Below are 27,881 nucleotides of genomic sequence, written 5' to 3' on the forward strand. Positions count from 1 at the left end.
AAAAGGGGGATCCAAAGCATTTCTCTGTCGGAGGCCGCGGCGCATAGTCCGACATGAACAGACCAGCTTGTTCTTTCACTCGGCTGACTGGTCACCAGTAGACGGCTTTCATCAGAGGTGGAGAGAAAAGAAGCAACGATGTGAATTGTGTAAGTAATGTAAAAATTGTAAATTCTCTATAAATAAAATAAAGATACCGATTGAAGGGTTACTTCTGTATTTTAGGATATTTTGTGTACAGAATACATGTTGGTTCAGATCACGAACTAATGCCCTATGATTACATCACGAGTGACCGAAAGGAGGCAGAAAACCTATGGCAGCAAGGATACTAGCATGCGGGGGGGAATAAATCTCATCAAAGGAAAAAAACACTCACTTTAATTTGCTGATGTAGATTTCTCCTTGTGTTATCATTTCATGATTTGGCACTGGCACTCCGATTCCATCTTATTGTAAAATGTTTTTTTTTTTTAAGAATTGCAAAAAGCTAGTCACATTGACCTGTGATAGACGCATTGTGAGATGAACTGTTTCCTCCTTGGGGCACTTATACTGAAAGTGTTATTCACGGCCAGAGCCAATCCAATACGCCAAACCGTGTTAATTTAATTATGAATGAAGGCGACATTCCCGAACATCTTCTTCTGTCTTTCACTGAAGGAGATTTACGTTTTACCTAATGGAATTTATTTTCCAATTAAAGTTTCCTAAACTTTCAGCGACCCCAAAATTTTCTAGAAAAAAAAAACTGTGGTGTAAGGAACAATTCTTTGTAATCCTAATCCTAGCTCATCGTAAGCTAAATGTTTCTAGAAAGCAGTCTCAAAGCTATTGTTCATGTTCGTTCAATAATTTTTTCCCCATTTTTAGGAAAAGTTAATGATAAAGTAAGATCTGAAAATTAAAAAATTTAAACTTCTATCTTACCATGTCATCACCGGTTATTATATAATTCTAAACAATGCGGATTCTTTCAGGTATATTTTCTTAGGACTGTAGATGTGAAGAGGCTGGAAATATGAAATCATGGGGGGAGGAGGTGGGTAACACATGACTCAGATCCCAGATCTTACATAACGATTTGCATCATGTGGGAAATATTTTCCACCCTTCACTCCAGCTGTACTGAGACCTGCCTGTAAACAACCAGCTGACCATTAAAAAAGGAAAATATGCTTTTTAAAATTCACACCAACGTCCCCAACTAAATCAAAACTGGATTATTTCTACATGAAAATGACCAAGGATCTAATAAGGTGGTTTGATTTATTTTTTAAATAAGAGAAAAATATCACTCAAGAGGGAAAAATAATTTGTAAAAAGGCACGACCATCATAATTAAAAATTTAATATCCAACTATTTCTGTCATCATAGATTTTCACTTTCCTTTTCATCTGATCAATTCTGAATCACATTAAATTATTTTTAAAAGGTAAGTTTCATAATTATACATGGGCAAGTATTAAGTTGGGCCTAGGACACATTATTAAAAGAACTGTGGAAAATTCACCAATAATTAATATAACTTATTCTGATCACAAAACTAAATATATATCCATAAGGAAGGTAATGCTGTGGAAATACTACTCATTATTTATCGATCAGACACAACAGTCATTCAAAATAAGAAGCCCACCAACGACAGGCTTTCCCGGGCTACTATTGAACTTACGGAGAAAAACAGAGGGCGGCATCGACCTTAGAGGGAGGTGAAGCTGCAGAGAGCAGCCAGTTCATTACAGAATCTTTGCTACTAACTAGATGTTACCGTGGGGTGACATCTGTGTGTCATCAGTGTGATAATCTAATCTCATGGAAATACGAAATGGGCAAGGTAGCTAAAAGAGAAACGTGTCAAACTTTATGTTAGGGTAATGTAATTATTAAAAAATGAATGCTAGATTTTTAAAAGCTCCATTTGAAATATACAAAAGGCAGTTTATTTAAGTACCTTTTTTGTGACACCATAAAATTATTCTAGCCTGTGCTTATGTGTATGATGAAGGAAAAGGTGCACAAAGGAGATATGTATGGGTATATATCTCCTCGTGCTACAAACACACACACACACACACACAAACATATATATATGTATATACATATGTATATATAATGAAATGTTAACCACAGATTATATGAAGAATATTTCAAATACATATGCTTAATATCTTTAAATTTGCATTGTAAATGGTAACTTGAATTAAAATTTATGATAATACTGCATTTATTTTTGATACTATTGATAAAAAGGCCTAAATTACTACATTATATAATTGGTGGAGCAGCCGCCTATTAAAAATACTATTCTACTTTTCAATTGTTAGCAGGTAGTATGTAACATTTTCTTTTACAGTGAAAATATTAGCCACTATCATTTGTCATAACTTGGATTACTGAATGAGAGAGCTTAGATATGAAAAATACTAAGATAAATCTCAACTTCTCATGTAATTGAGTTTTAGAAGCATTGGAAGTATTCACATTAAAACCTAGTTTATACTAGAGAACATTTTGACAGCAGAATGTTTAATTTTGTGTTAACCCCTCCAGTGCCTTGGTATATGTGTGTGTGTACATGATGCATATATACATATGTTTATATGTATACATGTGTGTGTATACGCACTTTTAAAAGGTTCATTATAGTTGTACATAGTGCAAGCTCAAAGAGAATATTGTATTACAGATACTAAGGTCAGATTAGGGAGTTCAAGTATTTCCAATTTTGCTAACTACTATAATAATGTACTTTGCCTGATTAAAAAAAACAACCAATTAATTTAAGCTGAAGTAACTGGAAGCAGGGGCATTTTATATTTGTTATATTGGAACAAATATTTATTTAAAACTACTTTCATAGGTAATGTAAGTATAATGTGTAGCCTAACATACATCATCCAACACTATTTTTAAGGGAGCATAATCAACTAGTAATTTATTGCCCATTTTCCAGGCTTACACCAACTTATAGTTTGAAAGCCTTTGCTCACAGAACTGTCATCTAGCAAGTAGAAAAGTAATTACTTGAAAATAAATGTCAAGTCCATATTAACCATGTAAGCAGAGAAAGCATTAATTTGTACATCGACATTTCCCTCATTGAGGACATTGTCTACTTTGAATGCTGGATTTGAGAAAAGTTTAATTTGTTATTCTGGAAAGGACTGATTTAAAAACTTAGAATTACTGCTAGAAATCAGCAGTGTGGAGAACTTTATAAGCACAAGGACAATCCTGTGCTTTACTTTTTTTTTAAGGTAAGTGTAGATGTTCTGATATTAAGAACAAATAGTTTGCCACTCTTAACACTTCTATACTCATGAGCTCTCCTTAAAGAATCACTTTGTCACTCTAGAACTGTTATGTATGATTTATTCTTATTCCTTCATACTTTAAAATTATAACTCATTTTTTTGCACATTGGACGTTCCTTTGGAAGATAAATAAAATATTGTAAATGTTATATATTTTATACATATGAAAATAAAAGGAAATACCAGAAATATGAAATGTAAATATATTTATTTCATTTTTTTATTGTTTTGGTGGATGTTTGTAGATATAAATTAATATCTGTGGCAATAACTTGTCACCTTGTTCTTTAAGTTTATTAATGTAATACTAATAAAACTGTATCTTTTTTAATGGAGCATACGAAAAAATAAAAGCAAAGACTATTTACTACACGTATCTTTTCACTTCTTGGGCTAGACTGGCATGATTGACATATGTGAAGAGCAGGATCCTGAGAGACAGAGCTGTAATGAACAGGAGCAGATGTGAGCGGCCTGCCTTGGGGGCTGATTCTTGGGACATGACCTGTTCTGGCTCATCAATATTTATGAAGATAAACTATCTGACCTCTAAGCTAGAGATTGAAGAAAGTTGTTATTTGACAAATTACTGAAACAACCATAGTTACAACTTTGGAAAACACGACAACGTTGGTATCTTCACAATGGTCCATGGTAAGCTGAGTCTATATGGAGAAGACTGGTCTGACTGGGCATCATGATCTGGTCATCTGTAACTGAGAAGAGCTCATCACGTCATGTCGTACAAGGCCACAGCTGTCTTTAATTACAGTTCTATCAAATATTGATGACATAAATCATTTAGAAACAAGTCTGACATCTATATTATTTCAGTAAGCAAAGGGACATCTCTCATTTCTTACGTTTTTCTACTGGAAAAAAAAATTTGAAGAGTATATGCTCATCAGAGGTAATTTAAGCACTTAAGAATACAAGATAAAACAAAAAAATAATAGCTATTATATTAAATCTCCTAACCACAAAATTGTGCACTATTCATTTTAGATAAATGTCATTCTACACATATGTCTATGTTTATATAGAGGTAAAACATTAGTTTGTATACAAGCGCATGGATTTAAATGCTTGTGAAAATATATTCCCACAAAAATACAATATAAAATAAATAGATAACTGTGCTTGGGAGGAGGGGTATATATGAATAAGAATAGCAAAATATGGATTTTTTAAAAGTTAACTACATACAGTTGGCCTTTGACTAATGTGAGGGTCAGGGATATTGACTCATGTTGAAAATCTCCATGTAAATTTTGACTTCCCCAAATCATAATTACAGCCATTCCTTGATAGCTGTGGGGAGGGTTAGTTCCAGGATCCCTGTGGATACCAAAACTTGCTGATGCTCAAGTCCTGTATATAAAACTAGAGGCCAGTGCATAGATTTGTGCACTAGTGAGATCCCTTGGGGATCAGGCTGAAATTGGCTGACATCCCCCAGGGGGTCCCAGATTGCGAAAGGGCATAGTCCAGGCCGAGGACCCCACTGGTGCATGGTCAGGTCAGGGAGGGGCCATGGGAGGGCTCCAGGGCATGTATGGCTCTTCTCACCCAGTCCTGATCAGCTGGACCCCAGCAGCAAGCTAACCTATCGGTTGGAGCATCTGCCCCCTGGTGGTCAGTGTGTGTCATATCAACTGGTTGACCAGTGGAATGAATGGTCAGACACTTAGCATATTAGGCTTTTATCATATAGAAAAAAATGCATAGAGTCAGTTCTCAGCATACACAGATGCCCAATCTCAGATCAAAAATATTATTTATGATCTGTGATTGGTTGAATGTGAGTATGCAAAAGCTGAGGATAAGAAGGCCGACTGTATATTTATTGGAAAAAAAAAATCTGTATATCAAGTGGACCTGTGTGATTCAAACACATATTGTTCAAGTCAACTGTATTAACAAAGTGGAATTATGTGTATATTTTAAATGGATCATGACTTCAAAATATTCTTTTTAAAAAAATAATTTTGAAATTGTCATTTTTAAAAATACATATTTTATTGATTTTTTACAGAGAGGAAGGGAGAGGGATAGAGAGTCAGAAAAATCCATGAGAGAGAAACATCGATCAGCTGCCTCCTGCACACCCACTACTGGGGATATGCCCGCAACCAAGGTACATGCCCTTGACTAGAATCGAACCTGGGACCCTTCAGTCTACAGGCTGACGCTCTATCCACTGAGCCAAACCAGTTAGGGCTCAAAATATTCTTTTATTAATTTTTAAGACAATTAAGTTAAATTTATCTTATTAATTTTTAAGTTAAATTTTAGATAGTAAAAGTCAGCCTCTTCAGCATAGAGTTCTGCAAGTTTTGACAAGCCTATACGATTGTGTACCACCAGGATCAAAATATGGTCAGTTCAGGTTCACCAGTAAGTTATTGGTGTCACTTGTAGACGGTCCTCTTCTAATCTCGAATTCCTTCAACTTTTCATCTGTTTTCTGTACCCGTAGCTTTCCATTTGCAAAACGGTAATGAACACTATAATATCTTTTGAGATTACTCCCTCCCTTTTGTGGGATAAGCTCTCTCCATAAAGTCTATGTTCTTTCAAGAGGAATACCCATTCTAATCCCTGTCCTTGAGACAGGCCATGACACAACCAAGTTCTGAAATCTGGAAAAGCAAGCCTATTCCTCCTTCACACTTACCATCTGGCTTCTGTGCCCCCCACTCGCTGCTGCAGCTGCTTTGGTAAGCCATCCACCACCCTGATTGCCGGGCTGTCTTTCATTGTCCAGGCTGGGCTCTGCCGCACCTGGGCTGCACCTCCCTCCGGGAAACACCCCACACCTCTCCCTGGCCTGGCCTTCTCAGACCATTTTCTTTCTTTCTGTCATCTGTGGGCTCCTTTCCACCCTTTCAGTGGCGTGTTCCTGGAGATGCTCTTCTGACCCCACTCCTTTCGCCTTGCACCCTCCCTGGCACACACCCTGCAGGAGCCCCGAGCATCCCAGATCCGGGGCTGGAGGCCCCTATAGCTGCAGCTGGACACCTTCAACTGCGGCCCGCAGGGAACCCCACATGCACAAGACCCGGCTGGCTAGTCATCCATTATCTCCTAATCTAATGTCCCTGGAAGTTGGTTTGATTGAAGGATGACTCCCAAATATCAGGGGCGGGTCACACCCTGGACAAGGGTGTCAACCACCAGCGGGCTTTTACCTCTCTGCACCCCTCGAGGGGCCTCTCCCCCCTGTCCCCTCACCCACTCTTGGCGCTTGGGCGTCATGCACACTCAGCTGGCCTTCCCAACAGCCTCTCCCAGCTCCTCATAGAAACGCACTGGCTCAGCCTCCTGAGGCCAGGAAGGCTGTGCGGTGGTCGGCCCCCGAGACTGGGGACATCGCTGAAATAGTCCCCCCGGCTTGTGAGGCAGGTGTCCATAGGAAATGCATTCCAATCCCCTTTCTCTCCGTGACAGATGAACCACTGAAGGTGCGAGTGTATATGTAAGTTCAGCTGAGCCCCCTCGGGCTTTGCTTCTATCAGGCCAAATGGGGGAAACGTTTACGGAGTTCAAGCCTTTTCACTACTGTTCAGCGATCAAAGCCAACAAGTTATGTCAGTTATAAAAAAAAGTTATGAAAAATTCTATTTCAAAGGTAAAAGTAACCCCTGGGGGTTAAGTGAAAGGAAAAAAGACACCCGGCTGCAATTGACACTGGAGAGAGCGAAAAGAATCCTATTTTCTTCTTGAATAAGGTGAAATTTTTATCAGCTGGATCCGTTCTTTTCATGACTGAGGTTAAATCATTTTCCCATTTCCTGCCACCAGCTTTTTGCTCAAGTCTTGTATTATTTAGAGGGCAAAGCAAGGCTTGTACATAAGGGAAATGCCTTTAAATCACATATTTAAAACTTCACACGCTACATACTTTTGAATTTAAAACAAGAAAAAATTGTAACAATATTACTCATTAATATTTACTAATCACTTTGGCCATTTGTAGTGTTAGATATGTTATTGACCTTGTTTTCACTGTTATCGTGATAATACATATATTTTTAAGTATGGTTTAACAAAATCTCTGGTTCTCCTGAAATATAGCCACACTCTATTTGTCTTATCTTAATGTGTTTAGTTGTGGTCCTTCGTGATATTGCTTACCTGAAAATGTAATCCTATTCAAGGGTTTTTGGTCCTTAAGAAGTAGGGGACCAATTTTTATAGACTTTATATACATTTCTCAGCTTTTATGCCGTCTCACTAATAGAGGTCACAAACTAAAAGTCCTGGGCCCTTCACTTTTAAAAATGTAATAAGCTACTAGTATTTAAAAGGTAGAAAATTTTATTTTTTATATCCATCGTTTATTGGAAAATTTGGCAAGATATTAGCAAGCCCAAATTTCCACAGGACAGCCATCAGCGGAGGACCTGGCTGACCCATCCAGCTGCCATACCTCCCTCTCCTCATGGTCCCTCAGCTGCCAAGCCCCTGGTCAGTTGTCCACCATCCCATCTACACAGTAATATGTCTTCCATTCACCCTAGTTTCCTCAAAGTACTTACCAGCCAGTTTCCTGTAGGTATTTGAGTTTATAGCTCCTGTCCTTAATTATAAACATACTCTATAATAATAAAAGCATAATATGCTAATTAGACCAGATGTCCTTCTGTCTTTCTGGACCAGTGGTTCTCAACCTGTGGGTTGTGACCCCGTTGGGGGTCAAACGACCCTTTCACAGAGGTCACCTAAGACCATTGGAAAACATATAATTACATATTGTTTTTGTGATTAATCACTATGCTTTAATTTTCAATTTGTAACAATGAAATTGGGGGTCACCACAACATGAGGAACTGTATTAAAGGGTCGCGGCATTAGGAGGTTGAGAACCACTGTTCTGGATGAAGCCGGGGCTGCGAAGGAAGCCCGGTCCCGGGTGCCAGAGGGAAGCGGGTGCCTGCAGCCGGGGGAAGGAAGGCCTACTCTTGCACGATTTCATGCATCGGGCCTCTAGTAATTAATAATAGTGAACACTTCTATAGACACTTTCTAAGTTCTTAACATGCATTAACTCATTTAATCCCAGAATAACCCTGGAGGGCGAACACTATCAGGATCTAATTTTACAGAGAGGAAACGGATACACCAAGAAATTGAGAACTCACCCCAGACACCACACATTTTGTCTGTAAGGCCATCAGGCTCAGACTGGCACTCTCCGCAATTACATTGACAACGTCCTTTCAATCTGTTCATTACCTTCTTAAAAGAATGTCGGAGTGCTAATTTTTTTCTTTGAAAAACCCAAAAAGCAAAATCTGAGTCCCAACTGGACCTTACATAGTATTTTATTTTATTTACTCATAAGTCCATGGCACTTGATTGGACAGGCTATCCCATCTCTAACTAAAGGCTCTGATATTACCTGACAGGAACTGGCAGGGGTGTTTCCTAGCATGAAGGCCCCTTTAGGGCTGTGCTCTGACAATGCAAAGATATGGTCAAATGTTCCAGATACTGTCTTGCTAGTTTTTAGAGTGAGACTTCGTTTGATATTTTCAAGCATAAAAATAAAATGCTTAAATTACCAGGAAGCTGATGGACCATATACATGTCATTTTCAAGGAAGTAGGACTTGAACCCAGACCCATTTGGTTCCTAAATTCTGGTTTATTCTCCCATCCCACAGTGCCTCCTAGGTGCGGATTAGTTACTTGTTGTTCAGTGAGGCTTCTATGTACCCGGTATTCTTCGGGACGATTTGGAGGGTCTGCTTTGGAAAACCAATAGCGTTTCATGGGCTTGAGGCTGAGACCATCACCCACCTGGCAGGCACACGCAGGACAAAGCCCAACAATGAACAGAATAAATGCAGTTTCCAGCACATAATAAATTGGAACCACACTCTGAACTTAAATTAGTGCTTTCCAAATGACAGGCAGCTCCAAACGGGGAGGAAGGGCTGACCTAGATGAGCTCCCAGGTCCTGAGTGCAGCTGCCAGCCAAGTTAGAATGTGCCTTGTTTAATCAGAATAAAACTATCACGGTTAATAGAGCATGATTAATATTTCTTACAACTCTAGCTGGTTCCCCAACATCCTATTTCTGCCCCTGTCAGAACCAGGCTGGTTCTGAGCAACCTCTGACCTCCCAGCACCGGTGGCAGGACTCTTTTTCGTGAGCAGTTTTAACCGGCCCTGGCCCTGTCGCACTGAGGCGAGCGGCCGCCCCCCTTTGGGGACACACTGGTGAAAAGAGCAGCCTTCTTCAGCAAATATGCCTCGCAGTTAAATGCGTATTTTTTGGTCACTCTGTAAGAAGTTATCTAAGGAGGGTTTTGGCTTTATCTTTAAAGACTGAAATTTTCAAACAAATTTCATCCTAAACTAGCACTTTAAGAACTGTGAAAGTAATAGAAAAACAAATTGAAACATGGATGGTCCAGTTTAGGCGACAATCCCGGATGACTGGACTGGGAGATAAATCTAGTGAGTGGAGAGCTGGCTTATCGAATTTTGTCAACCTTATGGGAAAAAATGAATTCATTGGCCTTCTCTCCAGTCATTTTCTTGTCCCTTTACATTCTACTGTAGGTGAATACTGCCCTCTTTTGGCAGAATGTTCAAACTTAAACATGTGGGGCTTTTAAGACATGAAGATCAGAAGAAAAAAAATTAATCTCCATGAACAAGAATGATTTAAAATTAATTAAACTTTTAAGTATTCTGGACATTGTTCATGTGTCTTTTATTGTCTAAATAGCAATAAACCAAAAAAAAAGCTAATTTCTTCCTTTTCACTCTCACTCGTACAATTACTGAGAAACGTTATAGAAAACCTAAAATCAAGGAACACTTGAACACACACACACACACACACACACGTATGCACGCACACACACACCCCTCCTTATTAAGTCACAAAGCCCCTACCAAAGAGGCAAAAACCAGAACCCAATGTAGGTGAGGAGATGGAAAAATGAACATTTGAATGTTGCTGGAAGGAACATATATTACTACACTGGGAAACACTTGCACCATCTACTAAAGGTGAATATAAACATGTTCCATGACCCAGTAATTCTCCTTCATATACACACTAAGACTCTTGCTCACATATAGCCACGAACACGCTGAAGAATGTTCACAACTGAATTATTTGAGGGGAAAATACATGTCCATCAACAGCAGAATTAAAATGTGAGATGTGAATGTAAGTAACCTAACCAGATACATCATAGTTGAATCTCAGAAAGGTAAATGTTAGTGGAAAATTGCATTGCAAGAGAATACATAAAGTATGATTCCACTTATATAAAGTTTACAGAAAAGTGCATGTGATAAAAGGACTACAGCAAAAGCAAGTTCATGATAAACACAAAAGGGTTACCCATGAAAAGGGACGGATTAAGGTGAGATTGTGAAGGAGCACACAGATAATCGTAAATCAAGTAGGCCAGCCTAACAGTAGGAACACACACACTTGAATAACGTATTTTCCTTCAACATCGTTTCGTTACGTTGATGAGGAAAAATAGATTCCTGGTGAGGCCACCGTGTGTGGAGCTTTCCCACTCTCCCTGTCCGTGCGGGTTTTCTCTGGGCAGTCTGGTTTCCTCCCACATCCCAAAGATGTGTACATGAGGTGTATGGCATGTCTAAATGGTCCCTGTACGTGTGCGCGCACCAAGCTGCCAGGAGGCTCCTGGCCACCCACAGCCTTGAACAGGAATAAGTGGGTTGAAAAATAATGGTCTTATTTTTATTCATCTTTCTTAAATGGATGTATAACTCACATTTATCTCAATGTTTAACATTAGATGTGATTTGAGAACTATTTAGAAGTTTGATGTTTTTGTGATCAAAAATAGAAGACAGAAACTTAATTTTTATCAATTAGCCTATGATAAAATTGGTTTCGTTTTATATTGTTTAGCTTAAGATCAGTTTCCAAGAACCTATCAATAACATTAAGTGAGGATTTGCTGTATTGACATGTACACTGAATTATTCCTTGTGCTGCACACATATTTTATAAACATCCTTTATATCTACTAAATATTTTACAAAAGTAATTTTTTAAGAACCCTACACTCTTCAGAGGTGGCAACAGCCAAAGGGATATTAGATGTCCAAATACAGACCACTGTAACTGTAATGCAGCATATACCCATAGATGTACTGAGTTTTCCTACATTAAAAAAAAAAGCCAGGCCACTGAGAAATGGTTTCATTATATGCAATTGTTTATTTAAAATAATTTTCCAAGTCTTCCCACAATTTAACAAGTTTTGCTTCACTTTTATGCCCTCAGACAGCTAGAAACCAACACATTATTTTTATATTTTATTTTAACCACTACATGTGCCATTTTAATGCCATTTTCCTTTATTGGTACTAGAACCAAATATATAGACCAATAAGCAGTATAGATTTAAATTATTTTCTTCGCAGTTATGGTGCCATTGACAAATTCCTTGGGATTTATCAGATGCTGGACACTGTTTTGAGCCATCTCCAACAAGCTGTCTGATTTAGGAAATCATGCTACCTCCCCAGGCCTATTTTCTCTTGCAAAATAATTTACTGGGTTAGGTTATTTCTATTGTTTTATCTGGCTATAACAATCACATGATATGCTCATCATTTTCAATTAATTTTACTTCATCTTTTGATACTTCTCCACTTATAAAGCATAATCACCTATATTCAAGTAAACATGAATGCATTGAAAAATAAACACAAACCCAACATATTGTTAATCATTCTAACATATTCCCATTAATACATAAAAGGGCTTTCAGTTGAATTATCCGTTTTTATTTCTATTTCTTTCTTTAAAGTCGATAATAAAGCCACAGCTGTAAAATGAATGCATTTAAAGTAAAAAAGGATACATTTCAACGACAAAAACATGCCATCGTGAAAACCAGCTGTGCACGTTGCCAAGGTCAACAGACTCAAACACGCGATGAAAAAGCCCATATTCAAAGTCAGCCTAGATAAAAGCTCTCTCCTGACAGTGAAACCACCATTAAGACTATGTACGTCTGCATATCTGGATCAGCTCCGAAAACCACCCATGTGTGTGGAGGGGTGCTGGGTAAAAATATGTGAATACCCAGGAATTCAAGATTAAACTTCTAAAACTAATATTTAATTCAAAATAAAATAGATGACAATTGTATAAAACTACTTCCTTGATAGAAATGGCATGAGGTGTTTAACAGTAACAGTTTAGTAATAATCTGAGAAAATTTGTGGAGCTACTCCAACCCAACTCCTAGCCTCTGTCACTGGTATAAAACAAACACCTTCCCTAAAATTATCTTTTATGTGACTGAAATGTTCCCATTTATTTAGGATCGTTTACGCATAGAATATTTTAAACACTTGCTTTTAGACATGTGGCATTTCCAGAACTGATATATTTTTTAAAAGCATCTATGTGTTACTAATTGAATATGTGCAGAGGTGATAATCCTTTCACTGTACACTGATTGGGTTTCCTGAAGCATATTTGATCAACTATTTTAACAGTGATGCGGATGGTAATAAGTGATACTCTCAGATTTTCATTTTAAATATTACATAATCCTTGTGACACTAATTACTAACTAGGCTGTATCGCATAACTTCTTAACAAAAGTGACTGATTTCAGGCCCTAGTATGATGAAAAGACACTAAAAATGGCATTTACTACTTGTGTTATCACTGAAAAGCTATAACTAACAGTCAAATGATAGTTTAATTATGTGACATTCAGCAAAAAAAAAAAAAAAAGAAAATTATAATTTTACCAAAAGAAACAAGAGACATGGGAAGAAATTAAATGAGCACAATGTGGGTCCTAAAGATTACACTATGACTTGGAACTAGATTTTCAAAGCAAAAGGCATCTATATACAATTTGTGTGAATATTCCTTATACTACGAAAATGAATTTCAAAGCAAATGTCGACTAGCTCAGCCAAAGATAAGTACTCAGACGAACTAGAAGTTCCATTTGCTAAAGTGCACCTGCTATAACCAACTCTGCTCAGGCCCTGCCACCGAGCACGACCCACAAGTGGCCATCACTCATGCTTTTCATTCACTCACTGTGCTATCAACAGTCATACAGAAAATGGATTTTTTAAAACCAAATACTTTACACAGTGAACTATAGAAAAAACAATCCTAAATATACTATCTTCTAAAACTCCAGAGTAATATAACCTCATCGTTTTTAAATACTGAAAATGTAAAGGGTCCATACAAATTATGAGTATTAAGCATATATGTTTTACTTTAACGTTCACTTGATGTATGCTCTTAAAATCTCTATGAGAGAAGCAGGTATTTTTCCCATGTCTTTTGGCAATAGATTCAAAAGCAAAAGTAGCAGTGCTGTTGAATTCCATGAAGCTTTTTTAAAGCTAAATTCCTCAATGTTTTATTGTTATTGCACTCATATATTGCCCGGAATGCATCTATAGTAACTCAGCAACAGTGATTGCAAAAATAGGAAGGTAAGTGGGTCTACAAAGCATTTGAGTTTCCATACAGGAAAGGCAAACTGCAATTCAAATAAGGTTGCATATGCTTAACAATTATTTAACCTTATATAAAATGAAGTCCACCCCTCACTACTACAAATCTGTGGGGAATCAGAAAAACTTAAAGTACACAAAGTCTTGACTATTGTTGTATTCCACTTTTGAAGTCACTGAATTAAAACAGCAATTTTTCCAAGATTTAAAGAAAAATATATTTTATAAAAGGGATTATTTTTAATCACTGTATACATCATTAGTAAGACAGAAACGTTATACTCCCCCCCCACCCACCCACTATAATTCGCTGGTAAGAGAGATTTCTCTCTCCTTTAACTTCTAACAAATGCTACATTTTCAAGACTTAAGGAATTATCAGTAGGCATTCTTTCTTCGTGATTTAAGTTATTTTTCTCTAAAATATGTCAAGTAAGCTTTTAAGGACTCAGGGAGAGGGAGCTTCATGATTTTTTCTCTCAGTAGATTCTGAGGCGGCTCCTCTGGCTTCATGGCATCACTGTCATCTTTCTCTTCCTCTTCTTTATCTTCTTCCATTTTTTCATCCTCTTCACTGTCTAGGGGCTGAGGAATAAGCTGATTACCCACAAAGACGTAAGTGTTAATTCTCTGTTTAACTCTCTTTCTTTTCCTTTTGGGTGGAGCCCTCTGAGGAATCCCCTTGGCCTGCATCTCGTCATTTATGAAATTTCTAAGTGTGCGTCGAATATAAATACGAGCCAAGTCCTGCAGATTCCTGACCGCACAGGGGGCTATAACACAGCACACACAGAACATAAACAGAAGAGCATTATATATTATTCATTTCTTCACAGAAAAAAATGCATTTCTCAGTGAATGTTAGAAAACAGTAAGTATAAAAACTCTGACTTTCAACTAACATAGACTTCCAGGAGTTTACCAACTGCCAGGCACCATTCTAAGAACTGAGAACAGCCCTGGCCGGGTGACTCAGTTGATTGGAGGGTCGTTCCATACACCAAAAGGTTGCGGGTTTGACCCCCAGTCAGGGCGTGTACAGGAGGCAACTAGCAACTGAACAATGTTTCTCTCTCTTGCTCTCCCTTCCTCTCTTTAAACTCAGTAAAACATATCCTTGGGTGAGGACAGTGGACAGTGCAGAGGTTGATATGTGTAGATATACGTGTGACCCTCTGTATATTCATAAAAATCCTTTGGAAGAAAAAAATAAGAACTTATAAACAGAGTACATGAGAATTAACGAGTTGGGGGACAAGAATAGTAGAAAGATTTTTACTCTACATATTTTTTTATACTTCTTGATATTGAAATAAATCTATTCTAAAAACTCAAAGGCAACATTTGAACCGAGATTTGACTGTACTAAAATATCATTCACATAAACTTCATCCCAAAGATCTTCTGAATGACACACTACCTCTGAAATAATTCTCAGCCCTAGCCCTTCAAAAATCCCCAACATTTTCTATTCTTTGATACTCCCTTGTTTCTAATGCTTCCAGTTATAAAGATTTAATGAAACAAATAATACTAATCCTTACTCTATAAAATCTTATTTTAGATTGAAGCTTTCACTCCATAATTACAATTAATTATCTCTAATAGATACATGTACACTCTACTTGTTTCCCAAAAGACATTCTCTATACAGATTTTATAAGAACCTAGCACTCAGGACTTACATTTTAATTTGTTAACAAAGATTGAAAAAGGCATTTTATTTAGGCCAAACCCCCAAACCAACTATTTTAAACCATTTTTAACCTACAGAACAACTTCATATAGCTCAATGTAGTATAGTGCCAAGATTTATGAAGTTTCTTTTGTCCCTTGTGATATTTAATATATAAGAAATATACATTTAGCTTCCCATTCCTGACACAGGGCTCCTAAAACACCTGGAATTTTCTAAATGATAAGATCATAAAGACGAAAGGAATATCTTCTGTGTTCACAATAAGTCCCACCCGAGTTTCATTAATAAGGTGCCTTTGGGTTTCCCCTAAGCATGGCGGGCTGGTTGCCAGGGGAATCCAACCATGTGATTAGAAAGCTTCTGGGCCTATGAACCCGGAGGTGCTGGGAGGATGACATACCCTAAGAAGGCATGAAGCTCTATGTCATTCTCCAATCCCTGGCCCTATGCATCGATTCCATCCGGCTGTTCCTGCGTTGGATCCTTTTACAATAAACCAGTAGTCTAGTAACTAAACTGCTTTCCTGGGTTCTGTAAGCCACTCTAACAAATTACCAAACTCTAGGAGGGGGTCATGGGAACCTCTAATTTACAGCCAGGCTGTCAGAAACATAGATGACAACTTGGACTTGCAACGGGTGTCTGAAGCTGTAGGAGGAGGAAAGTGTTGTGTGACAAATCTCTTAACTGGTGGGGTCTGTACTAACACTGGTTAGTGTCAGAACAGATTTAGAGCATACGGACACCCTGTTGGCATCCACAAAGAATTGGAGAATTGCTCAGTGTGGAAAATTCCACACATCTGCAGTACAGAAGTATTGGCGGTGGGGGGATGGGGGAGGTTTCCTTTACTTGGTGTACAATTTTTAACTTTACTTCTGATGGCCTGCCCTGAACTTTAAGCAGTGTATCCATACTTTTAGAATGTCTTGTAACAAAAAAAGAAATATGACTTTAAGTTGAATAAAAATCAGGGATTATTCTGAGAAATAGTTATAACTACTCTTTAGTAACTGTTCTTATAAGCAAGATCATAGCTATAAAATACATTTGGCAAAGGATCTGCATGTGTATATTTTCAGGTTTTTCTGTTGGTACTAACATTCTTTTATAATTTAACTCCCTATAATAATGAAATGTTCTCTAAACAGAAAGTTAAATAAAAAGCGAAACTTGTTCTTATTCTCCATACATCCTATTAAACTTTGACAAACAATTTTCAAATTTTTTATTCTGAAAACATTACTATATAAAGTTTCTTTATTTTTATTGGAAACTGATCATTTCTGACTCATTTTTGTAAGCTGCTTTTGGTAACTGATGACTTTTTCCTTCTATTTATTTTAAACATATATATATATAAATTATTGATTCAGAGAGGAAGGGAGAAGGAAAGATAGAAACATCAATGATGAGAGAGAATCACTGATCAGCTGCCTCCTGCATGCCCCATACTGGGGATCAACCCGCAGCCCGGGCATCAAACCGTGATCTGGAATCAAACCGTGACCTCCTGGTTCACACGTCAATGCTCAACCTCTGAGCCACACCAGCTGCAACCTTTCTCTTCATTTTAAACTTTCAAGTATTATAAAAGAGGCAATAGTATAATGAACCCCATATATTCAATAATCAACTTCAACAATTATCCCTTATAGCTAATCTTACTTCATCAATACTTCCATTTTTTCTTCCCATCCCCAACCCAGATTATTTTGATAAAAAATTTAGACAGTTCATTTTACCCACAAATATTTCAGAAGTATGATGAATATTTTCTTAAAATTTAGGCTCTTCCCCCATTTTATCCTCTTCCATAAAATTCCGACTTTACATTCACAATTACAAATGTCAATCAATCCAACCAATGACAGTCTTATTAACTACCTAGATCCATTTGTGTTGACATCCTTAAAAATGAGGGAGAACAAAAATCGCTCATTTAAAGCATATCACCATCCATGCTATTCATAAAATATGTTACTATAAAGCCACATTTTTAACCAAAACTCTTCGAAAGAAAACTAAACTAGAAAAACTGTCAGATAAAAAGAGAAATGCGGAGGGTTATAATACTGTCAGTTACAAAGGAAAAACTTAAATAGCTGTTGCAGGAATCTACAGGAACTCTGTAAGTAGAGTTATATCTGATGCACATTATGTTTATGGTTAGGCTACTGTAAAACTGAATTGTGTCAGAGAATTTTTTTCATTACTTTCCTTTATGAAACTGCAACCAGCTATTATAGGTTAAACAAAACTGTCATAAATAAGCTATAAACTTAATGCTTAAAAAACATGAGGGAACTTTAGTTTTACTTTGTTATTATTGTTACTTTTAGCAAGGAGTTTAAGTATTCAACAATTATAGTATAGCCTACTATAAACTACAGTATATATATTATATACTTTACATATATATAAACTACTGGTACATGTGTATATGTGTGGAAGCACGTGTATAGGCAACAAGAAAGGTAGACCTCAGTGAAATAACTGTTTAATGCATGTGAATACAAGTGATAATTACTTGATTCTGGTGCTAAAAAGAAGTCAGGTCCTTTTGGCCCCAAAGCACATCCAAAACGTATCTCTTTTTTACTAGACTGGAAGGAAGTTTAAACTTAACATCCCAGTGGAGTAACTTCATATTTCTAATACAGAGTCTTTTTGATAATCCTTTTTTGTTTATTTGTAGTCATGCTTATTTTTAAATTTTCCTTCTATAATAGTTTAATGCAATTTGCTGTATAGTTTGACTCAAATCCTTTTTCTAAGTAGAACATGTTAATGGGTATATTTTTAAAAAAATAGTTGATAATGCTTTCTGAATTAGAAAAGGTTGAAATTTTTTTAGAATTGAGTGCACCTCATTTCTTTCTAAATGAGATCAAAATAAGAGTCTTGTGCAGAACTTATGAGTCTGTGACTCCATAAAGTGCTCACTGCATCTCCTCTGGCGGCAGCTCCTGTCAGAGAAGGGTGCCAGTAAGCCCTGTCCGGGAAGAGAGCCCCATGACTGACACGCGGGGAGGGTGGCACCACAGAGCGACATGGGTCTCCCTGTATCACCACCCTGGTTCTTCCCAGGGCAGGAGGAGTAGCTTGTACAGCTGGTGAGTGTGTAAGAAGCAACTGGCCAGCTGTGGTTTCATCCTTTCCCTTCCCTTTTCCATTAGGAAACACACACTGAAAAGAAAATCAAATCTCTCTATAAAGCCAGGTTCCTATGGAATAAATTCTTTTAAAAATAAAATTAAAATAATTAAGTCTATTATGGTAAAGTTCACTTATGGTAAAGAACTTTACTTCATGGTGCTGTCTTCTTTCCCAAGTTCTCAGTAACCTTCACTAAGGCGATCATTCCCTCCTTTCTGAAATGCTATTCCTTCTTGGTTTTCAACACACTGTGCTCACTGTGTCCTCCAGTGGCCCTTCCTTTGCCAATACACCATCCTGTTTTATCTCCTAACACCTCTTCTCTGTATCTCCACTCTCCCCTAATTTCTCATCCATTCTCACAATGCCATCTTCATGTTCAGGATTCTCAATCTACCCCTCCCTCTTGTAGTAAGTATACACTATACACTACTTGAGTACCTAACATCTATAATGCTAATAGAAAACACAAACATGGCCAAAATAAAATATCTGATCTTCCTACACCTATTTCCAAACCATTCCACCCCCAGTTTTCCAAACACCAATAAATGGTACCATCACCTAGCTAGCTATTCAAATAAAACTTAGATCACTCTTTTTCCTCCAACACCATCTTCTATACAGTCCACTATTTTTCTACCTTCAAACAACCACCTATAACCACATCAACACTGACTCTCTCCTCAAGTATAGGTAAAGTCTTATATAACCTATCCTCTACAGCAGTGGTTCTCAACCTTCCTAATGCCGCGACCCTTTAATACAGTTCTTCATGTTGTGGTGACCCACAACCATAAAATTATTTTCGTTGCTACTTCATAACTGCAATTTTGCTACTGTTATGAATCATAATGTAAATATCTGATATGCAGGATGTATTTTCATTGTTAGAAATTGAACATAATTAAAACACAGTGATTAGTCACAAAAACAATATGTAATTACATATGTGTTTTCAGATGGTCTTAGGCGACCCCTATGAAAGGATTGTTTGACCCCCAAAGGGGTCGCGACCCACAGGTTGAGAACCGCTGCTCTACAGTATAGTCAGTGAGCTTCAACTAGCCTAAAACTTATTTCTGGTCTTGGAATGACTAAGCTCTTTTCAGCCTAAATAAAGGCTTTTGTGTTTGCTGTTCCTCTGTATGGAAAATGCCACCAAGTTAATAAATTGTAATTAATAATCTCACAACTATAACTAATAAATTCATTTTTGTTTCACTTGCCCCTTCTTTTCATGTTTCCATGAAGGCAGCTAACAGTGTCTGGTGCAAGACAGGGCTGTATTAAATAGAAAAGTGAATAAATCCAATGAATATATTACTGCGTATCTACTTAATTCTTCATAATCATAGAGTCCATTAAACCCCAAGCCTCGGAGTTGAAGTCACAGTTCAGTTGCAAAGGACCAGTTACTTACGGAGTCCCACAGAATCGGGTTTGCCGTTATCATTCTTACTTGGCTGCACAAGTGGAGCAAATGAAACAGCAAGAATATTTTTACTTTCCCAAGTATTTTGTCCAGTTCGCATAATTTGTGTTAACTATTTAGAAGGGGAAAAGAAATAGAATAGCTTAATTCTGGAAAAGTGATTTCCTTACAGTCACAATTTTGTCTTAACAAAATAATGGCCAATCATTGCTATATAATCACCTATATTTGAGTGCAACCAAATTACTTTCACTTAAATATTAACTATAAAAGAATAAAGAAGTGTCATAAATGTTGCCTGTTGAAGACAGGCATTTCAACATAAATGGAATATCCCAATGTGGCCTGATGGCTTCTAGGGGTATAATTTCAATCCGTACCTGCCATTGATTCTCAAATATGTCTCACATAGGTTTGGTTGTTTGGTTAAATAAAGCATTATATTTTTAAAGAAACATGTTTTGATTACTATACTAGTGAGTCAACTTCATGATCTTCCATAGTGGTAACACAATATATAGTCTAATTCTAATCTCAATTTGATATTTCACTAATAAGTGTAATTATTCATAAAGGGTTTAGAAGTTGTACCTACTCAGTAAACACCCCTCATCAGTCCTTGGAAAAAAAGATTAGCTCAGGACATAGCTTGATCAAGCTAGTATCTTCAATTTATATGATAAAAATCATTATTATGTTTTACATCAGTGTAATAGCATATAATAAATATCTAACAAAACACCAATGGAAAGCCATATTTTAAATGTCTGAATCTGAAACTGTAAAGGAGAACAGAAAAAGATTGTTCATCTGGGGGTCTCAACTCTAGAAACATTCAAGTAACATTTTTCCAAGAACACATTTCAATTAATATTTTTGTATTATGTCTTTTTAGTAACCAACAAACAATTTGCACAGTGCATAATAATGGTGAACTCCACTGAGATGCAAATAATATTTTGTGATGTTAAAGGACTCTCAAGATATATAAACTCCAGAACATCATGTCAGGTCCCAGTTATCTTAGACAATCTATCTTCTGCCATACAAATCACACGGTGTTTTAAATATCACAGATTCCGGTTAATATGAATATTAAAGATACTTTTTGAAATGCATTTTTATATATTTTTAAAGTAATTTGCTTTTGTAAGATCCACACATTTTCTGAATATATTAGTATTTCATACATTTGTTATACCTAATAATTACAAACCACAGGCAGGCAAATAGCTGAAAAATATTCTCAAATGAGTCTATGAAGTACTATATGAAGGTTTAAAAATTTACTTGTTTCTTTTTTAAAAAAATATATTTTTATTGATTTCAGAGAGAGGAAGGGAGAGGGAGAGAGAGAGAAACATCCATGATGAGAGAGAATCATGGATCAGCTGCCTCCTGCATGCCCCCCACTGGGGACCGAGCCCGCAACCAAGGCATGCGCCCTTGACCTGGAATCGAACTGTGACCTCCTGTGTCATTAGCTGATGCTCAGCCACTGAGCCACGCTGGCTGGGCTACTTGTTTCTTTAATGGAGTTAAGCAGTCCAAACAAATCCTAAATAGGATTTCTTACTTCAGATGTTAAAGGAATTTTAAAATGTTGAAAATTGAACAGCTAGTAGAGAGCATCACATTCAACTGAACACCTCTAGGTCAGAAAAATGAAGAAGAGAGCAGCTTGGCAAGTGCAGCGGTGCCCCGTTACCCACAGGGGTATGTTCCAAGACTCCCAGTGGACACCTGAAACCATGGGTAGCATTAAACCCTGTGTAAACTATTTTTTTCTTATACATACATACCTATGATAAATTTAATTTAGTAACAGATTAACAATAGCTAATAAAACAGAATCAGTCTAGCCGGTGTGGCTCAGTGGTTGAGCGTCAACCCACGAACCAGGAGTTCATAGTTCCATTCCAGGTTTCCAGGTCGAGCAGGACACATGCCCAGGTTTCAGGCAAGATCCCTGGTAGGGGGTGTGCAGGAGGCAGCCTATCAATGATTCTCTCTCATCACTGATGTTTCTATTTCTTTCTCCCTCTCCCTTCCTCCCTCTGAAATCAGTACAATAAACAAACGCTCCAAAAAACAACCAACAGAATTACAACAACATACTATAATGAAAGTTATGTAAATGTGGCCTTTCTTTCAAAATACCTTATGGTATTGTACTCACCATTCATGTTGTGATAATGTGCAATAATACAATGCCTTATTAAGTCAAGAGCCTTCACCTTTACACTTAAAGGAAGCACTTTATGGCTTTTCTTTGACCTAAACAAATTGACAGCATCACTGCTCTTGCATTCTGGGGCCATTATTCAGAAAAATAAGTTGAATACAGGTACTGTATTACCTCAACAGTCGATGTGATAACTGAGATGCTACTAAGTGACTAAAGGGCAGATAGTGTAAAGTGTAGATATGATAGACAAAGGGATGAGTCATGTCCCAGGCAGGACAGAGTGAGAAGGCTCAAGATTTCATCATGCTACTCAGAATGTGGCATAATTTGAAACTTATGAATTATTCCTGGAAACTTCCATTTAATATTTTCAGACCATGATTGACCACAGGTACCTGAGACAACAGACAGTGAAACCAAGGATAAGGGGGGACTATTGTAACATAAAGACTGCAGCTAAGTTTGGGTGAAAGACCAAGTCTCTTCTAATAGTAGTGGAGGGAACTTTTCTGTATCTCCTCTGGTTAGATAATTAAGAGTCCATTTCAATTTTTTTAATGTATATAGATCAATGAAGATTATTTCTTCTTTAAAAATTACATTGTACCTTTACTGGTGTTAGACACTTCCCATCTTAAACTAATGCGTTTGTTTTCTATGCCATTAAGCAAAAGGATGGTGAAGTTACCTGATCTTCTATAGGCATGACTAGAATGCCTCCAACTTTCAGTAATATTTTCATGTAGTTTTCATGGTCTTTCTGCACTCCAGCTCCACAATAAATTCGATCATACTGATGACTGTCAGATGCTATCTGGAGGCAATTGCCAACCACAAATGCAGGTTCACAGAACTCAAATCTGCATGGAAAAACAAATATATTTTAATTCATTTAAACAAAATATTAGATAAAAAATTTAACATAATCCAGTTCTTTGAAGTAGTGAAGTTGCCAAAATTAATTCCAAGGATAAAACATGAAATTTGATTTAAATATCATACTTTTGAAGTTTAATACTGATTAAATATGTAATTATAAATGTAATATAAATATTTTAAAAACATTAACCTAAACTTTTGCCACACTGAAACCTCACTTAAGGCTTAAAAAAAATGGATATAATGAAAAGCCCATCACAACACCAATCTTGTGACATCACACAAATGATAAAGAAAAGGAGAGAGAGAGAAAAAGGCTTCACTTTCCACTGCCCTTTCAAAAAAACCCAAAAAACTGAGGGGACACTGGGAATGGGAAGGGCTGGTGCGGTATTCATCTGTGTGTGACATTTTTGTTACAATTAACAGCAAAGCTTTGTCAGGAACATACCAGTGTGACCATATAATCTTGCAACCACTAAGATGAGGGGGATTTTCCTAATAAATTTTAGCAGAACTATGTTACAGGACTGGGACAGAGAGCAGAATGAATAATAATTTTCTTACTGCTGCTTTGGCCCCCATGGTCTCCCTGTGCAACACATAGAAGAGAAATGGTTTCAGAGCAGAGGCATTTTATCCTGCCCACCTGTTCTGGTTACAGTGTTGGTTCATGGCATAAAGAGTTGTGATTTTACAAACGTTCCTATTTAGAATTCTACTTTATTCCTTAAATTCTGACAAAGTTGAAAATAGTCTCTAACATATAGCATAGTTACAACCTCAATACACTAAAACATGTAATCATTTTTAAGGTTAATTAATGAAATATCCTTTCACTCTTAAGTAAATTAAAATTAATATGACCACACAGCAAAATCAGGCTATCATTTAAGGAAAAAGTAATTTACATTAAAAGTTTCAGCATGCAGTGGAAAATGACACTGCTTGAATCACAATCATTTATACTTGGTAAGCATATCCTATCCTTTGGTAATTAACAGACTTATTACGCGGTAAGTTTTCATTAAAATACAGACACATTAGGATCCTTGACAGTTAAAGAATTTGCCAGAATTACACCCTGTCCTCTTGGTGCAGTAGGGTGGGGGTGGGATGGGAAGGGTTGAGGGGGTTGAGATGGGGGTGAGTGAACAGTGTATACCCTATAATCTCTTCTCCATATCCCCACACTAAGGTAGTATATGCCCCATCATTTCTTTTACTGTAACTGCCTCCTCACTGCTCACACTTTAAGGTCCCTCTTCCATTATTTTGCTACCTACAGGGCAGGCAGGATAGGTTCAAGCTCCTTAGAAAGTCATGTGGGCTCTGTATGATGCCATTGTCAAGTTGTCTTTCCAGAATCATTTCCTGGCTCTGCCCCTACCAACACATACTATGTTGAATTATTTGCTCCTAATTGCCTTAGAGGAACTATTATAAAGTGTTTTTGAAATACTGTATCTGTAGATGTGCTGTTCCTTTGATAAATGCCTACAATCTCTTCAAGATACAGTTCAAATATTAGCTTTGCAATGAAATCTTATCCCACTCTTTAAGAGTTACCTCACTGTTCCACATGCATAGCACACATAAAAGTGTAAATTAAGCTACAATAGGGGCCATGTTTAATTTATCTTTTATATTCAAGACTATGTTACAACATATGATTATCTAAAATACGGCCAAAATATAATTTATATGATTTGTTGGCTTTTAAGTAATTAGATACTATGGATCAGGTGGTTTAATCATTTTATCAAACTCACAGTAAGCATTCTTTAAAAAGAAAAAGACTATTTTCAATGAAGTTTATCTAAAATCTTCATTCAGCCCTAACCCGTTTGGCTCAGTGGATAAAGCGACGGCCTGCGGACTGAGGGGTCCTGGGTTCGATTCCGGACAAGGGCAGGTACCTTGGTTGCGGGCACATCCCCGGTGGGAGGTGTGCAGGAAGCAGCTGATCGATGTTTCTCTCTCATCAATGTTTCGAACTCTCTATTCCTCTGTAAAAAATCAATAAAATATATTTAAAAAAATAAAATCTTCATTCATTTTAAATATTTACTTTTATAATAATTTAAGTCAGTCATAACTTTCAACATGAATGACCATAAAATTTAAATAAAAATTTGAATTATTAAACCCTGTTTCACCATCAAGTCTGTTTTAAAAGCTTCCTATTTAAAAATGTGATAGCTTAAAGCGCTATCACCTAGAAAAACATCATTACAAGTGAACAATTTACAATTAAAACTACTTCTCATATTAATGATATTTTATACATTCTCATCCCAGCAAAAATAATTTGCAAAAATTTAGTAACTGATCTAAAATTAAATTTGTGACTCTGGTTCAAGTTACCTTACAGTAGTCAGCAAAATTCATTATGTCAAATTCTACTTATTGAGCACCAGTTGTGTATAAAGACTGGAAATACAATGGAAACATCCACGCCTGTATTTGTGGACGAGACAGCATCAAACTATGTGACTAAAGATTAATTTACAGCGATGGTAAGTGCTCTAAAGAAATATGATTCTATAAAACTGAGGATGAAAGGAAACCAACAGGCCTGGGGAAGTACAGAAAGATGCCCTGAGAAATGAGAAGCCATGATCTTAAAGATGAGACAGGACAATCTAGAGAAACAATACCCACAAGAGTAGCCACTAGCACCATGTGGATATTGAGCCCTTAAAGTGTGGCTAGTCCATACTGAGGTTTAAGAATAAAATTAACCTGGGATTTCAAAGATTCAGTACAGAAAAAGTAAAATATATCAATATGTACTTTATATTAATGTGCGTATTTATATATGACAGATACATTTCAATAACCACACACATTTCAGCAACTGTCCTTCTACTTATCACGTGCAAATAGAGAAGTGTCAAAGACTTTCTCCTTAACACAATCATCCCTTTGAAATATTCTCCTGGTTTTTCTGCTGTCTTTGAATATTTCTTCTGAATTAATTGTATCTCCATCACCTATTCCAGTACTCAAAACATTTACTAAATAAGCAAACCATACAACAAACATAAATGTTCTGTCAACTTTTCCATCTACCAACTTTGAATATGAACCCCAAGTTGACAAACTGAAGATACTAATCACAAAAATCTCAAGACAGAAGAGAAACTTCCTTAAAAAAAAAAAAAAAGTAAAAAAATAAGTGCCTATGGCACTGTCAACATGATAGTTCTTCTTTTACTAAATTTGTTACTATAAATAACTGTAGCTTAATGCTACGGATGCATGTTTTTTCCAAAAATGCCAAAACAAATTTTAAAAAGCAAAACTCAAATAGTAAAACAAAACAAAACAAAACAAAATAAACTCTTTCCTTTTATGAATAAATCAACTGTTCCTAATTATTAAGATCTTAAATAAGCCACCCTTATCCTAGGAAACAATTTGATGCTTTCCCTTATAATCAGATAAGAACAAGTATATTTGCTTCAATGTAGATAAGTATTACAAAGGATCATTAGAGAAAAAACAGATATGTAAAATTAGAAATAATTTCCATTAGTGCAAATGGAACATATACTTCTAACATATGCATATGGGGTCTTTACACTTTTATTTGACATATTTATATTAATTTCCTTTACCAGAATACTTAAATTTGACAGTTGAGTTGAACTAGAGCCAATATTTCAAAAGGATTGAACTATTTCTAGATACAAAATACTAAAACTTCAAGGACAAAGTAAAATTGGGAGAAAACTAAAATATCTAGAACATAATAGTGTATTCATATACCAAACACATTACAAAAAGGTTGTAACTACCAATTTAGTAATTATAAAGAAAGTGTCTACCAGAGAGCATCCTATCTAGGGATTATTATACTTACCACTATGACCTTTTACACTAAATAATACCAGAATCCTTCATATTAATAAAGAAAACAACTCTCAAATTGCCTATATTTACTTTTTTTTCATACATTAATAAGCTATCAATCATCTTTCCTAATAAAAAACTTATAGATGAACTTTATATTTCAGACTAGGTATGTACTTAAGGATAATACTTAAGACACTTTGTATTCTGATATTAAAATTATGACTTTTATAACAGCATTTCATGTAAATGAAGTCATACCAATTGAACTAATAATATTTTTTCCAAAACTCTATGATGAAAAGTTTTCAGGCAAATGTTTATAGATCTGCTCATATCCATAGCATATATTCATATCATATATGTAAAGAATAAATTATTACTTTCAGACATAGATGATGGCATGTTTTCAGAGTAAATTGCAAATCCGATTAATTCTTCCAATGTAGAGAAGAAAAATAAAGAAAACATTTTCTTCCTTAGGCTTTTACTATCTTCTGAAAGCTACATCTTACCTTAAGTTTCCATAGACCTCCACAGGCTAATGACATTATTTAAATCACAAATACATTTTCTGTATAATCTGGAAGACTGTAGCAATAAACTCACCAGAAGTTTTCAGTTCAGTACAAAATAATACTATACTACTTAGAGATTTACATATAAAATCTAAGCTAAATATAGTGAGAGAAAACTCAAATTCAACCTTTTCACATTAACTACACACTAAATGAAACCTAAAAAAAAAGAAAACAAAAACTCGCTAGAGGTCTACCAAATATTTCTATGTGGTTATAATTTTACTCATAAAAGTACGGTCCATGCATTCTTTC

General features: G+C 36.3%; 1 protein-coding gene across 3 annotated transcripts in view; it reads right to left on the minus strand.

The window, feature by feature from the left end:
- Positions 1 to 11,522: 11,522 nt before the first annotated feature.
- PCMTD1 (protein-L-isoaspartate (D-aspartate) O-methyltransferase domain containing 1) overlaps positions 11,523 to 27,881 on the minus strand; it is a 44,468-nt gene continuing 28,109 nt past the window's right edge. For all 3 annotated transcript variants that reach the window (XM_015562306.1, XM_006761207.2, XM_015562308.1), the window contains exons 4-6: positions 23,000 to 23,171; positions 20,112 to 20,235; positions 11,523 to 14,603 (exon numbers count right to left, since the gene is read on the minus strand). In XM_015562306.1, the coding sequence (XP_015417792.1) occupies positions 14,239 to 14,603; positions 20,112 to 20,235; positions 23,000 to 23,171 (661 nt within the window). In that variant the 3' untranslated portion in view covers positions 11,523 to 14,238. The remainder of the gene's footprint in view (positions 14,604 to 20,111; positions 20,236 to 22,999; positions 23,172 to 27,881) is intronic.

The sequence above is a fragment of the Myotis davidii genome, unplaced genomic scaffold, assembly GCF_000327345.1.
Source record: "Myotis davidii unplaced genomic scaffold, ASM32734v1 scaffold317, whole genome shotgun sequence".
Lineage (NCBI taxonomy): Eukaryota > Metazoa > Chordata > Mammalia > Chiroptera > Vespertilionidae > Myotis > Myotis davidii.